General features: G+C 56.0%; 3 protein-coding genes and 1 pseudogene across 4 annotated transcripts; 3 read left to right on the top strand and 1 right to left on the bottom strand.

Annotated features, from left to right (window-relative positions):
- The first annotated feature begins 377 nt into the window (after window positions 1-377).
- Window positions 378-3056, top strand: LOC139008329 (protein FAM8A1-like; annotated as a pseudogene).
- A 2280-nt stretch (window positions 3057-5336) lies between these two features.
- Window positions 5337-6664, bottom strand: LOC139009282 (bolA-like protein 2). Its single transcript, XM_070413498.1, has 3 exons — window positions 5965-6664; window positions 5779-5876; window positions 5337-5479 (listed from the first exon to the last, which is right to left on the bottom strand). The coding sequence occupies exons 1-3, from the start codon at window positions 6025-6027 to the stop codon at window positions 5380-5382; spliced, it is 261 nt and encodes an 86-aa protein (XP_070269599.1). The 5' UTR covers window positions 6028-6664; the 3' UTR covers window positions 5337-5379.
- Window positions 6300-9738, top strand: LOC139009280 (structure-specific endonuclease subunit SLX1-like). Its single transcript, XM_070413496.1, has 6 exons — window positions 6300-6643; window positions 7128-7179; window positions 7267-7605; window positions 9173-9300; window positions 9452-9539; window positions 9612-9738. The coding sequence occupies exons 1-6, from the start codon at window positions 6456-6458 to the stop codon at window positions 9639-9641; spliced, it is 825 nt and encodes a 274-aa protein (XP_070269597.1). The 5' UTR covers window positions 6300-6455; the 3' UTR covers window positions 9642-9738.
- Window positions 9739-10833: 1095 nt separating this feature from the next.
- On the top strand, window positions 10834-14249 carry LOC139009277 (sulfotransferase 1A1). Of its 2 annotated transcripts, XM_070413482.1 has the most exons (8): window positions 10834-10925; window positions 11900-12082; window positions 12186-12311; window positions 12399-12496; window positions 12977-13103; window positions 13200-13294; window positions 13739-13919; window positions 14053-14249. In XM_070413482.1, the coding sequence occupies exons 2-8, from the start codon at window positions 11935-11937 to the stop codon at window positions 14163-14165; spliced, it is 888 nt and encodes a 295-aa protein (XP_070269583.1). In that variant the 5' UTR covers window positions 10834-10925; window positions 11900-11934; the 3' UTR covers window positions 14166-14249. The 2 variants fall into 2 exon arrangements, with proteins under 2 accessions (XP_070269583.1, XP_070269584.1); XM_070413483.1 differs by lacking the exon at window positions 10834-10925 and having other exon boundaries at window positions 11875-12082.
- The last annotated feature ends 78 nt before the right edge of the window (window positions 14250-14327 follow it).

The raw sequence follows: 14327 nt of genomic DNA, 5'->3' as shown, positions 1-14327 counted from the left end.
CATAATATACAAGTAGTGGCAGGTGAAGGGGAAAATGCGTAATCAAATTAGTTCAACAATAAGAAAATGGATGCATCCTAGCCGGTTTGGCTCAGTGGATAGAGCATGGGTCTGTGGAATGAAGGATTCTGGGTTCAATTTTGGACAAGGGCACATGTCCAGGTTGCGGGCTCCATCCCCAGTAGGAGGCATGCAGGAGGCAGCTGATTAACATTCCCATCATTGATGTTTCTAGCTCTCTCTCCCTCTCCCTTCCTCTCTGAAATCAATAAAAATATATTTATTAAAAAAAAAAGAGGGCGACGGGGCGGTTGGGGAGGGGCTAGCAGGGAAGGTAGAGGCGCAGCAACCAGACAGCGGTGGGTGCTGCTGAGGCGATGGCAGTGGGGCCGGAGCAGCCGCGAGGCCGCCCCCCAGGACAGGGCGACAGTGGCGGGACCGCGAACCCGTCCCTTCCCTGAGAGGCCCTCCTGCCGCTGCCGCCCCTGGGCTGGGCCGCCAGCCGAGCCCCAGGCCCCGGGCCTTCTGCCCCCTGCGGTGGCCGCTGGGGAGTCGGAGCCGCCGCGCGAGCCCGGGATGCTGGAGGAGGCGGCGGCCGAACGGGGTGCGGGGTCGCGGGAGGAGCCAGCGCGGCTGAGCGCCCGCGAGTACTCGCGGCAGGTGCACGAGTGGCTGTGGCAGTCCTACCCCGGCTACCTCACCTGGCACAGCTGCCTGGCCGCCTTCCCTGCCTACTGCGGCCCACAGCTGCCCCCGGGGGGGGGGGGGGGCCGGGTGCCGCCGGGCTACTACAGCCCCTTCTACTTCCTGAGCGCCGCGGCCCCGGGGCCTCGGCCGGCTCCCGGCAGCGCCTCTCCTGCTCCAGTCCCAGGCCTGGGGCCCCAGGCTCCTCACGTTCAGGGCGCCATCCGGGCCACCCCAGTAATGAGGGCGGGGTCCGCCGCCCCTTCTTGAACCCCGAGCGAGACCGGGCGCTAGGCAGGCAGAGAGTATGCTATTCCATCCTTGGCCTACAGATTTATGGCAGAGATGGTGGATTTCTTCATTCTCTTCTTTATAAAAGCAACTATTGTCTTAAGCATTATGCACCTCAGTGGAATAAAGGCTATCTCTAAGTTTGCTATGCATTATATAATAGAAGAAATAGATGAAGATACATCAATGGAAGACTTGCAGAAAATGATAGTTGTGGCTCTTATATATAGACTAGAGGCCCGGTGCACAAAAATTTGTGCACTCGGGGGGGTGGGGAGGGGGGTCCCCCAGCCCGGCCTGTGCCCTCTCGCAGTCTGGGACCCCTCGGGAGATAACGACCTGCTGGCTTAGGCCTGCTCCCGGGTGGCAGAGGGCAGGCCCAATCCCTAAGTGCAGCCCCTGGTCAGCCTCAGAGCAGGGATGATTGGGAAGTTGGGGCGCCACCCCGTCATGCACAGAGAAGGGTGGATCGGGAGGTTGCGATGCCACCCTCAGTCATGCTCAGGGTAGGGCCGTTTGGGGGGTTGGGGCACCGCCCCCTGTCACACACAGAGTAGGGCGGATAGGGGAGTGGGGGCACCGACCCCGTCACACACAGAGCAGGGCGGATCAGGGGGTTGGGGCGCTGCACCCTGTCACACTCAGGGCAGGGCAAATAGGGAGGTTATGGCTCTACCCTGTCACACACAGAGCAAGGCCCATGGAGGGGGGTTGGGGCACTGCCCCCTGTCACTCACAGAGCAGGGCCCATCAGGGGGGTTAGGGCTCCGTACCCTGTCACACACAGAGCAGGGTCGATCAGGGGGTTGGGGAGCTCCCTACTGTGACGCACAGAGCAGGGCCGATAGGGGAGTTGGGGCACCGCCCCCTGTCACACACAGAGCAGGGCGAATCAGGGGTTTGGGGCGCCTTCCCTTGTCACGAACAGAGCAGGGCAGATAGGGAGGTTGTGGCCCCACCCCGTCACACACAGAGCCGCAGGGCAATCAGGGGGTTTGGGCGCTGCCCCCTGTCACGCTGATCCTGGTGCCGGGAGCCTCGATGCTCCGCTGATCCCGGTGCCGGGAGGCATATTACCCTTTTACTATATAGAATAGAGGCCTGGTGCATGGGTAGGGGCTGGCTGGTTTGCCCTGAAGGGTGTCCTGGATCAGGGTGGGGGTCCCCACTGGGGTGCCTGGCCAGTCTGGGTGAGGGGCTGAGGGCTGTTTTCTGGAAGCGGGTGACTGAAGCTCCCAACCGCTCCTTGTTTTCTTTTTTCTTTCTTTTTTTTTATTCTGCGCCAGCTTTAGCTCTGAGGCCTCAGCTGCTGAAAACATCGATACAATGTTGCGGTCTGGCTGGCTTTCAGTCTGGCTGGTTTCTGGGGTTTTGTTTAGCTTCTTATTTGCAACATAGTATATAGTTGCTTAGACTTGTAGCTGAGAGGCCGGCAAGTTAGGCGGGGAACGTTGGAGTCCGCAGTCACTGAAGCAAGCAAGCCTCCCTGCTCGCTCCAGTGCATGGCTGCCGGCCCCCATCTTGGCTGACAGGTAATTTGCATAAGGATATGCTGATTAGCCAATGGGAAGGGTGGCGGTTGTATGCCAATTACCATGTTTCTCTTTTATTAGTGTAGATTACTAGTTTGTTTCTATGAGATAATTTGCATTTGGGGAGCAGGCGGAGGTATCCCAGGGAAGTTCCAGCTGGGGCTTCGAGTTGTGACATGTGACATGTCAGTGCTTATTGCACCAAGTCTGGTTTTAGTGATTCCTTCCTCAAATGTTAGCATTACAATGTCTACTATACAAGCACTGATCAAGAATTTTTCTATTGCTTCTTTTTTCCCTGCTTTCATCACACTGCTGTTTTTTCAGCATAATCGAACAGCCTATGACATTGTAGCAGGAACCGTTGTGCTAAAAAGAAATGGGGTCAGATGATGCCCCCAAAAGCCCTGAATTCCATACTTTCTGGAATGATGACAAGACTAAATTATGTATCAAGGCCATCAGTATCCCTGGGTTACGTTAATTGATGATTTAGAAATTAAAGCAGTCACGCCAGTGTGATACAGGTGACTATTCTGAAAGTAAAAAAAAAAAAAGAAAAAGAAAATGGATGCAATGGCTCTAAGTACAGATTAGTTATTTCTCTAAGTTTCTCTCTACCCTCGCAGGCTCCTCCATGCTGCTATTATTGCTGTATCTCTCATATAAATGCTATACTAAAAACAGATGCTCAAACATGATTGTTTTGCTGTAGGAGAGCCTAGGCCAGTGGTTGGCAAACTCATTAGTCAACAGAGCCAAATATCAACAGTACAACGATTGAAATTTCTTTTGAGAGCCAAACTTTTTAAACTTAAACTATGTAGGTAGGTACATTGTTATTAACTTAATTAGGGTACTCCTAAGGCTTAGGAAGAGCCACACTCAAGGGGCCAAAGGGCCGCATGTGGCTCGCGAGCCGCAGTTTGCCGACCACTGGCCTAGGCCAAGGGCCAGGGGGTGGTATATGCAGCAAATGATTAACTCAGCTAGCCTGGGTTTTCAAACCCTGCACATTCCAAAAAAGGTTTGGCCTTTGACCAACTTCTGAGAGAGACCCTCTAAACCAGGGGTCCTCAAACTTTTTAAACAGGGGGCCAGTTCACTGTCCCTCCGACCGTTGGAGGGCTGGACTATAGTTTAAAAAAAACTATGAACAAATTCCTATGCACACTGCACATATCTTATTTTGAAGTAAAAAAACAAAACGGGAACAAATACAATATTTGTATTTGCATGTGGCCCTCGGGCCGTAGTTTGAGGACCCCTGCTCTAAACCCTTGGACTATCTTGCCTCAAAAGAGTATCTTTATTTTCCTGGGTCAGGGTGGAAGGAGAAAGGAGTAACGGCTATTGGATATGGGGTAAAATGTTCTGAAGTTGGTCATGGTGATGGTTGCACGGCTCCTTGAATAGACTAAAAACAAATGAATTACAGACTTTAAATGGGTGAACTGTAAGGCATGTGAATTAATATCTCACACGATGGATAACCCAACAGGAATGGTAGTCCTGCCCTCCTCTCACCTTCATGACATCATCTTGGGTCCTGCCCTCCAATCTCTCTGAACACAACCCCACTCGCTGCTCCACAGCTCAGCATCACAGCCCACGTTCCCCTGTAGAAATGAAGGGCTGTGGCCTGTTACCTGCGTTTGTTTGATCAGCTGATGGAGCTTGGTGAGAAGTTCTGCGATTCGGGAATCAGCCGACACGAGGGCCATGGTACATATGGCGCCTGGGGCGGAGGGGGAACAGAAGAGAACCTTGTTAGTGTTGTTATGGGTTAGACTACTGCTCCCTCAAAAAGGATATGTTGCCTGGCTGGTGTGGCTCAGTGGTTGAGTATTGACCTATGAACCAGGAGACCACAGTTCAATTTCTGGCAAGGGCACATGCCACTGTTGCAGGCTCCATCCCCAGTAGGCTGGGAGGGGGGGGGGGGGGGAGGAAAGAGGGTGTAGGAGGCAACTGATCAATGATTCTTTCTCATCATTGATGTTTCTCTACCCTCTGAAATCAATAAAAACATTAAGTAAAAAAAACAACCCCAAAAACCACATGGTCTTCTCAAGGGGGGCTGGACACACCAAGCCCAGGGCTAAAAGGTCATTGGACCATCTCCAGTGGGCCAGAAAACATCAGCATCCCAGGTGCTGGGGTACCATGTCCCTGTGGGAACCTGCAGGGAAGTGGGGAATCCTCTATTATGCTTCTGACATGGGGTGATGTTGGTGAGAGGGAAAGGTTTGTTAAATTGGCCAGCACCCTGAAACTCAAGAGCACTTTCTCATCTGTGCATTTTTGTTGTTAATCTTCACCCAAGGATTTTTTGTCATTGATTTTTAGAGTGGAAGGGCTGGGGGGGACATAGATGTAAGAGAAACACATCAATTAGTTGCCTCCTGAACCCAGACCGGGGTGGGGATCAAACCTGCAACCCAGGTACATGCCCTTGATTGGGAATTGAACCCAGGACCCACTGGTTTGCAGGGCCATGCTCTAACCACTGAACCACACCAGCCAGGGCTCATCTGTGCATCTTGAAGGCTGGCACAGGGCAGGAACACCCAGCAATTGTCCACAGATAGGTGGTTGGTTAGTAGGAGTCTTCGAAGCATTACAGAAAAGGCCTGTGAGGCCTGTCCTGAAGGGGATTTCAAGGATTGAACTTGCACTTCATAAGTGGGGACACAGAGGCCTTTGGGCGGAGAGGGACTTGCCCAAGTTAAAACAATGAGGAGACAACGAAGAGTGTCAGGGCAGGGAGAAGCCAGGCTCTAGACAGCCTCAGTGCCCCTCCCACACACAACACAGCAACACAGAAGCTGGCCCTGATTCATAATTTAATGGCTGTGCAGGTGCTGGTCGCTTATTTCTGCCGCTCACGGGCCCACTGCTCTGGGGTCAGGGTTTTCTGCTCAAAGGCATGGATATGCGGGAGCTCTTCTGCTAGACACGCGTTCACCAGCCTGCGGGAGAGACGTTGTTAGGAAACCGCAGAGCCTAAGTGGGTCCCCGAAGCTAGGTTGACCCAGAAGGCTGGAGGTGTCCCCAAGTTGTGGCGCCCAGGACCTGGGACAGGAGAGGGAGAGGGCCTAAGCCTCAATACTCCCGGCGGGGGCCGAGAAGGCGAAATCCTTGGGGCTGTAGCCCACAGGGCTGGGCCGCATTGCCGGGGCGAGGGAGTTGGGTTGCGGGGTCCCGGGGGCTGTGGTCCCGGGGCTGTGGGGCCGGGACAGCGCTGAGCGAGGGGTTCCCCGGGCCTCACCGGTGTCTCTGGAGCAGCGGCTTCCCCTCGAACTTGGCCGACACCACCAGGACTCGGAAGCTGGACGCGCAACGGTTGGGAGTCGTGTCCTCCACCTCCTAAGGGGCAGAATCATGGGGATGGTGCCAAGCCGCCCACCCAGAAGCCTGTTGCCCTCGCCGGGCAGGTCCAGGCCGCGCAGCTCACCACGTGCTCTGCCTGCAGGTCCCACCGCAGCTTCTCCCGCAGGTGCTCGGCGCTGAGTTCCATGGCGGCCGGCGGGGGCGGCCGGGCGCGGGCAGAACCCCCGATCCCACGCGGGCCACGCTGCTTCCACCCTCACTGGCCTGGCGCCTCTTCTGCTGAGGCCTCTACTTCCGCCCTTACTGAGGCGTCCGTGAGCCCAGCACTTCCGCCCTCACGGAAACCCAGTTTCCAACCGCCCGCGTTCCGCGCCTGCCGCCCGCCAGCCAATCAGAGCCTGCGCACGGCCGAGCTCCGCCCCCGCCGACGCTCATTGGTGCCGCCGCCCGCGGTTCCGCGGCGGGTTTGGAGTCCTAGCTCCAGCCAGGAGAGGGTGCCCGAACCCGCGCTGCTGCAGCGGCCACCGAGGGCTTTTCCCCAGACTAGTGTATCGCGGCCCTGGCAACCCAACCCTCCCCGACTCAGAGGCCACAGCAACCAACCCCCACGTCCCGATGGGTCCCGAGGGGGGCGCGGCGAGGCCCGGGTGCTTCTTCGGCGTCTACCTGCTCTATTGCCTGAACCCTCGGCACCGGGGCCGCGTCTATGTGGGGTTCACCGTCAACCCGGCTCGTCGGGTGCAGCAGCACAACGGAGGCCGCAGAAAAGGCGGGGCCTGGCGGACCAGCGGGCGCGGGCCCTGGTAAGAGGGGTGGTCAGGCAAGAGGAGGGCTTCAAGGAGGCGGCGGGCCCGGGGCAGAGTCAGTGACAGTGGGCGGGGCCGGTGTGGCGCTGAGAACCGGGCCTCGGGGTGGCTGGTGAGGTGGGTGGGCCTGTCTCCGGGGAGGAGCCTGTGAGACTAGGATGTTAGGAAGGGGACTGATGGTTTAGGCTTGGTCCCGCGACAGGGGTAGGTGAGCCAGGCTGGGTGGAAGATAGAACCTGGGAAGGCAGTTAAGTCCCTGTGAGGTGAGGCGGAGCCGAGGAGGCAGGTGCGAGGGGCGGGCCTCTAAGGAGGGCAGCGCCTCGTGGACGAGGCTTGACGCCCGCGGTGAGGACTCCACTCTCTGGCAGGACTGAAGGCGAACCGTGGCGAGGGGATTGGGCTTGACACGGGTGGAGCGGAGGTGGGGGGGTGGCGGTGGGGCGGGGCGTTTCCCGGTCCATGCCCTCGTTCTCTTCCCCAGGGAGATGGTGCTCATAGTGCACGGCTTCCCTTCCGCCGTGGCCGCCCTTCGGGTAAGGAAGGAGACGGGGTGGCAGGAAGATGGGCTGGGGCGCGGGACCCTCTCGGGGCGGCCCTGAAGCCCTCACTCCCGCCCGCAGTTCGAGTGGGCCTGGCAGCACCCGCAGGCCTCGCGCCGCCTGGCGCACGTGGCACCACGCCTGCGCAGCGAGGCCGCCTTCGCCTTCCACCTGCGGGTGCTGGCGCACATGCTGCGCGCGCCGCCTTGGGCGCGCCTCCCGCTCACCCTGCGCTGGCTGCGCGCCGACTTCCGCCAGGAGCTCTGCCTGCCACCCCCGCCTCACGTGCCGGTAGCCTTCGGGCCTCCGCCACCCCGGATGCTGGCCCCCAAGCGTCCGGCCCGTCTGGTTGCTGACACCGAGCCCCAGCCGGACCAGGACGCCGAGGCCCCCTGCACCCTGTGCGCGCGCGCGCTTCAGGTGAGAGGCTCACCTGGGCTCCAGATTGGGGCAGGTCTAGAGTTCAGACCACTGAGGACCAGGCTGTCTATTGGAGGGTCGCACAGCCCACCCACAGCCTTTGCCCGCCTTGCTTCCATCTCTATAATGGGGACCATAGTACTTGTGGCCATTCCTGCCCCGGACCTTTGCCCTTCTTTCCCTGGAAAGTTCTTTCCTAGGCCTTCGGTCTGGATGAAATGCCACCTCTTTTCCATGAGGTCTTCCTTGGCTCTCTCTCTAAAATTGCAACTCTCTTGGTACTGCTTTTCTTTTTTTAAAAATATGTTTTTATTGATTTTAGAGAGGAAGGGAGAGGGAGAAACATTGATAGGCTGCTTCCTGCACGCCCCCTATTGGGAATCAACCTGGTAACCCAGGCATGTGCCATGACCAGAATCCAAACAGCAGCCTCTGGGTGCATGGGACAATGCTCAATCAACCGAGTCACACCATCAGGGCCCCCCCCCCTTTTTTTTAAGGCTTAACACTTACTGTCTAACATCATGTGCAGTTGACTTGAACAATATGAGTATTAGGGGTGCTGAACCATGCAGTCAAAAAGCCACATATAACTTTTTACTTCCCCCAACAGCCCCCCTTCGGTATCCATTGGGGATTGGTTCCAGGACCCTCCTACCTCCTTGGACTTTCAAGTCCCTTATAGAAAATGGTATAGAACAGTGCATACAGTCAGCCCTCTGCATCTGTGGATTCCCAGCCCTGGATCAAAATACTGTTTTTAAATCTGTGGTTGGTTGAATCTGCAGATGCAAAAGCCAGGGATATGGAGGGCCCACTGTGTATTGGGGGGAAAAATCTGTGTGTAAATGGACCACCCTGTTCAAACCTGTGTTCTTCAGGGGTCAACTATTATTTTATTTTATTATCAGTCTCACACCCCTCCCCTCCATACTACACTCCACAAGGGTAGTTCTTATTTAGTGCTGTAGAAGGATGTGATACAGAGCAGGTGGCAAATAAATATTTAGTATATTAACTGAGATGACAGGTCTGATTTTCACTCGCATTAAATGTAAGTAAACTGCATACTTTACAAGCTGCTAACCTAGGGGAATACATTCTGAGATGTGTCTTTAGACAATTTTACGGTGTGAACATCACAGAGTGCACTTACACACACCTAGATGGTGTAGCCTACTACACATCTAGGCTATTTGCTAGACCTCCATCACATATGTGGGTCCTTGACCAAATCGTTGACTTGGCACGTGACTGTACTTGCCACTCAGAGATTAGCCATGGAGATCACTTAGCCTGTAAGGAACTCTAGGTCTAGCTGCAGTGGCCGTGCTGTTGTAGAATCACTGCTAATACTCAGAGAAAATTGGCCAGCTTAGTCCCAGTGAGCAAGCGTTATAACTCCTCCATACCTGTTTCCTCATCTATAATATACAGATAAGAGTAGTATGTGCCTCATAGGTGATGTAAAGCCCCTGGAACAGTGTCTGGTCCGTAGAAATTCTTTGAGTGTTAGTTACATCACTACTCCTCATTTTCTCCCTTCCCTGCCTGCCCCCTCGGACAGGATGAAGAAGGCCCCCTGTGTTGCCCCCACCCTGGCTGCTCCCTAAGGGCCCACATGACCTGCCTGGCAGACGAGTTCCTGCAGGAGGAGCCCGGTCAGCTTCTGCCCCTAGAGGGCCGATGCCCTGGGTAAGTCCAGCATCACTTCCCCAGCCCGGTTTACCTCTGTGAAGACACTGCCTAGGCCCAGGGCACCTGAGTCCTCATCTTGGCACCCAGGGCCTAGGCCGAAGGAGGCTTGTGATCTGACTCTGTCTCCTACCAACTACACCCTTGGTAGCTGCAAGAACTCACTGCTGTGGGGAGACCTGATCTGGCTGTGCCGGATGGGCTCCGAGGAGGAAGAAGAGAACTTGGAATTAGAAGAGGTGAGAGGTGTTTTGGACCCTGCCCCATCCTATCCCCTGGGCTGCGTCTGACCACCCTTCTTGTCTCCACAGGAACACTGGACAGACATGCTAGAGATCTGACCCTCGGCACTCCCAGCCCTCCACCCATTCCTTATCCGTGCCACTGCCTTCGGGTCTCGGCAGTTTTTACTTGAGTACAATAAAAAGTTTGCGTTAAGGGCATCTTCCGGTATTTGCTGGGGTGTGTGTGGAGTAGGAGGAAAAGGCCCTGCCAGTCACTGGGGCCTGAGAACAGAGGACGGGGGAGGGGCCACTGACCCCACATGGACCAGCCTCTCCTTTGCTGGAGGCCCTTCTGCCTCAGCTTTCCCCTGGCCTGCCTCTGAGATCACAGTTCCTTTTGATTTAAAAAAAATACATATTTCTATTGATTTCAGAGAAGGAAGGGAGAAAGAGAAACAGCAATGATGAGAGAGAATCACTGATGGGCTGCCTCCTGCAGGGCCCCTACTGGGGATTGAGCCCACAACCCAGGCATGTGCCCTGACTGGAAATGGAACCCGGACCTGGTTCTTGGGTTGATGCTCAAGCACTGAGCCACACCGGCTGGGCTGAGGTCACATTCTTGATGGCCTGGAGACTCACACCCTGACTCAGAGCTCACCCGCCTCCAGTGCCCAACTGGACTTTGGACTTTAATCCAAACAGTAAGGACAAAGGCCAAGCCCCCTTTTCTTCCCCTGGGGGCTTTTCTCCCATCACTCAAGTGAGGTCCCACAGGAACCATGGAATGGGGTCACTCCTGGCGTTATGAGCTTCCAGCGTTCTTGCTCTTTCCCATCCTATGCTGCCTCAAGGAGAGCCTGCTGAGCAGTGCCCTGCCCCAAGCCCTGTCAAACACTCACCCAGCCACATCACTCCAGCCTGGGCTGCCTGGGTCCTGTGGGCTGCCCCTGACCTTAACCTTTGGTCCTCAGACTGGCCTGGGGCCACCTTTCCCCTCTACTCCTCTGTCCTCTGGAGATCACGTTTATTAGAAAAAGCTGTTGGCTCCTGCAGAGCTGGAGTTTGGAGTACAAGCCAGACGCCGGGATTACAGCTCAAAAAAAAAAAGGCTATTAGACCCTTTTGTGTTGCTTTATCTTTTATTTTCTACACACCAAACCCACATGTTGGGTTTTCAGGCCAGTCTAATCTTGGCTTCAGCTGGGGTGCTAATGAGGGTAGCAGAGAGGGGCCCTCCCACCCCAAACCCCACCCATTCCTGGAGGACAGCCAAGGCCCAGTGCTGGCTCCAAATCCCTCCCACTTTGGACTTATAAAACTTGCAGCTCTCTGCAGTTCTGCACTCACCTACGTGACAGCACAACGGAGTGCCACAAGGCCAAGGTCTGGAGAGGTCAGGTGAGTGCTAGGATAGGGTGGGCTGGGCCAGACCTCCCTCACTCTGCACTGTTCGCTCCCACTGCTTGATCTCTCCATTCCCGCCTCTACTGACCCTGCCCTTTCCCCTGAATCCCAGCTCAATCTCACCCTGCCCTTTCCCCATGGAAATCCCAGCTCGGTCTGATACCATCTGCAGTCTGGCCTGGAACCCGTTCCTCTTTCTATTTCCACTGGGGCATGTTTTGCTCATCACACCAGAATGGCTCCCAAAACAAGCTTAGTTGCTCATTTGGCTGTTTCTCTCTGAGCCAAGATGGAGTATGGCTGAGCAAGTTGGGTCACAGGCCCAGTTGGCTTTGGGGAGGTTTCTGTATGTGAGGGCTTAGGGAGCTCAAGGAGGGAGGGATGGGGAGGAGCCCACTGGGATCAGATCCAGAGCTGCAGCAGCAAGTACTGAAAGAAAACACGTGGCAGGCCCCAGAGTAGGCGTTTTCTCCAGTGCACACTGGAATCTCCTGGTCAGCTTCCAAAACCCAGGCGCCTGGGTCCCACCAGAGCAATTTAATTGCCTTGGGGTATGGCCCAGGCACTGGGATTTTAAAATATTTTTAAATTGGTTTCAGAGAGAGGACAGAGAGGAAGAGAGAGAAACATCAATGATGAGAGAATCATTGACTGCCTCCTGCATTGCATGCCCCCTATTGTGGATCGAGCTGGCAACCCCGGCATGTATCTTGACGGGGAATGGAACCTTGACCTCCTGGTTCATGGGTAGATGCTCAACCAGTGAGCCACTCTAGCTGGGCAGGCATTGGGATTTTTAAAAGTTCTGCGGGTAAATCCAAGATGCCTCCAAGAGTTGTGGCCCCACTGTGTTAGATCCGGCTGGGATCCAGCCCAGCACTCACTGGCTCTGAGTGTAGGCAAGTTGCTCAGCCTGTTTCCTTACCTTAAAGCAATTAAACAGAAGACATTGTTGTGATGTTGTTAAGGGAGGTCGGCCCCACTCCGGCCCTGACTCGGCAGCATGGAGCTGGTCCAGGACACCTCCCGCCCGCCACTGAAGTATGTGAAGGGGGTGCCTCTCATCAAGTACTTTGCAGAGGCAATTGGGCCACTGCAGAGCTTACAACCCAGGCCCGATGACCTGCTCATCAGCACCTACCCCAAATCTGGTAGGTGATGAGGACCACCCACCCCTCTCCTGGGCTGCAGTCCCCACCTCGGGCCAGCAGGGGTGTGCCCTCAGCCCCGCTTACCTCCCATTTTCCTCTCCAGGCACCACCTGGGTGAGTGAGATTCTGGACATGATCTACCAGGATGGCGACTTGGAGAAGTGTCAGAGGGCTCCCATCTTAACCCGGGTGCCCTTCCTTGAGTTCAAGGGTCCAGGGTGTCCCACAGGTGTGTGGTGGGGTGCTGGAGGCCAGTGAGGTGGAGGGAGGAAGGGCCCGGCTCCAGCTCACTGGACCTTTCCTATCCATGGCTTAGGCTTGGAGGTTCTGAAAGATACGCCAGCCCCTCGGCTCCTCAAGACACACTTGCCCCTGGCTCTGCTCCCACAGGCCCTGCTGGACCAGAAGATTAAGGTGAGTGGCAATGGAAGCTACAGAAAAAGGCAGCTGGGGTCAACCCAGCTTTGGCCCCATCTTCTAGGAAGGTCTCATCTTAAATGGGGAGAAGTCCTCAGCCTCATGCTCTTGTGGGTCAGATGGCTAGTGACAGACTTTGCAGGCCTTGGTGCTCACAGGCCTGTGGAGGAGGGGCCGGTGGGAATTCTGCACGCCTTGTTCCAAATCGGTACAGTGGCATTGAGAAGATTGGATGAGTATAAAATACAGTTCCTGGAACCAGCCAGGACTCTGGCATCAGAGCAGGCTTCAAGTCCCAGCTCAGTCACACCCAAGGCAGCCTCTAAGCCTGTTTCCCTCTTGGCCAGACCAAGAGAGAACCTCCCTTGCAGGGAGGCTGTGAAGGGTGGAATGTGATGCTTACAAGAACGTCTCATTCCTGGTATGCTGTGCGGTGACGGTGCGGTGCGGGGTGGGGTGTGTCTTCTGCCTCTCCAGGTGATCTATGTTGCCCGGAACGCCAAGGATGTGGCAGTCTCCTATTACCACTTTTACCGCATGGCCAAGGTGCACCCTGAGCCCGGGACCTGGGAGAGCTTCCTGGAGAAGTTCATGGCTGGGGAAGGTGGGGCTGACTCTGGAGAAAGGAGGGGGTGAGCTGAGGGGCAGCCAGCTGGAACGAATACTAACCTCTGTCTGTGCCCCCTGCCCTTTTCCCCAGTGTCCTATGGGTCCTGGTACCAGCACGTGAGGGAGTGGTGGGAGCTGAGGCGCACCCACCCTGTTCTCTACCTCTTCTACGAGGACATGCAGGAGGTGAGACACCGCTACCACTTCCCTGCACATGGGGCGAGTCCCAAGACCTTCTAAGCCCCGCTTCCCTATGGCAGACCCTACACGGGTCCTAGACCCACCTCACCTTCCCTGCCCCTTGGGCAGCACACTCCATTGAGCTCTTATCTCCTAGCGCCCGAGTCAGTGCCAAGTGCAGTCACTGATCACCCATTTACTGCTACTGCTTCTCCCTGGGCCCAGTTATGACAGAGGGCAGTCTGTGCTCTCACCCTAAGGAGCCAGATACAGCTTCTTAACAGATCACAGGGCAGAAGGCAATTAATTTTGCCCCAGGAGTGCCAGAGTACAAAGGACCAGAGTCAAGGAGCAGGGTTGGAAGTGGCCGTGAGGTTAGGGTGGGGCCTCCCTTTTGTTTGTTCAATGCACAACCCAAGCCTCCACTGAAGAGCCCCCCTGCTGCTGCAGAACCCCAAAAGGGAGATTCGGAAGATTCTGGAGTTCCTGGGCCGCTCCCTGTCAGAGGAGACCGTGGATCACATTGTGCGGCACACGTCGTTCAAGGAGATGAAGAAGAACCCCATGGCCAACTACAGCACCTTACCCGTGGAGCTCATGGACCACAACATTTCCGCCTTCATGAGGAAAGGTGAGTGCCCACCCGGAGGGGCGCTGGGGAGGCGAGGGCGGGAGCACGGCTAGAGCTGGCCCTGGGCCACTGGGGGCTCTGTTTTGGCCAGGACTTCTAGCTTCCCTCCTTCCCTCCCCACCTCCCTCCCCAGGCATCACGGGGGACTGGAAAACCATGTTCACTGTGGCCCAGAATGAGCGCTTTGATGCCCACTATGCTGAGAAGATGGCAGGCTGCAACCTCAAGTTCCACACAGAGCTGTGAGTGGTGTTCATGGGACCGCTCGCCAGGGAGTGTGTGCGAGTGGCCTGACAGGGGCCTCATGAATAAAGTAGAGCTTGTGTTGCATGGAGTGTGCCTATTGGAAGAAAAGCAGACCTGAGCTGAGAGAAAGAGTAACTGCCCACTGGGACCAAGTGAGGCCCC

The sequence above is a fragment of the Myotis yumanensis genome, unplaced genomic scaffold, assembly GCF_028538775.1.
Source record: "Myotis yumanensis isolate MYYU_CA2020_CCGP unplaced genomic scaffold, mMyoYum1.0.hap1 SCAF_4, whole genome shotgun sequence".
Taxonomy (NCBI): Eukaryota; Metazoa; Chordata; class Mammalia; order Chiroptera; family Vespertilionidae; genus Myotis; species Myotis yumanensis.
The sequence above is the reverse complement of the archived record's forward strand: the minus strand, read 5'-3'. Positions and strand labels throughout refer to the sequence as shown.

Coding starts and splice junctions, on each gene's coding strand:
- LOC139009277 (XM_070413482.1), top strand. CDS start 11,935: ATGGAGCTGGTCCAGGACACCTCCCGCCCGCCACTGAAGTATGTGAAG. Junction 12,312..12,398: donor GGGTCCAGGGTGTCCCACAG/GTGTGTGGTGGG, acceptor TCCATGGCTTAG/GCTTGGAGGTTCTGAAAGAT. Junction 13,104..13,199: donor GAAGTTCATGGCTGGGGAAG/GTGGGGCTGACT, acceptor CCTTTTCCCCAG/TGTCCTATGGGTCCTGGTAC.
- LOC139009280 (XM_070413496.1), top strand. CDS start 6,456: ATGGGTCCCGAGGGGGGCGCGGCGAGGCCCGGGTGCTTCTTCGGCGTC. Junction 7,180..7,266: donor CCGCCGTGGCCGCCCTTCGG/GTAAGGAAGGAG, acceptor TCCCGCCCGCAG/TTCGAGTGGGCCTGGCAGCA. Junction 7,606..9,172: donor TGTGCGCGCGCGCGCTTCAG/GTGAGAGGCTCA, acceptor CCCCTCGGACAG/GATGAAGAAGGCCCCCTGTG.
- LOC139009282 (XM_070413498.1), bottom strand. CDS start 6,027: ATGGAACTCAGCGCCGAGCACCTGCGGGAGAAGCTGCGGTGGGACCTG. Junction 5,877..5,964: donor ACCTGCAGGCAGAGCACGTG/GTGAGCTGCGCG, acceptor TCTGCCCCTTAG/GAGGTGGAGGACACGACTCC. Junction 5,480..5,778: donor CCGCTGCTCCAGAGACACCG/GTGAGGCCCGGG, acceptor TCTCTCCCGCAG/GCTGGTGAACGCGTGTCTAG.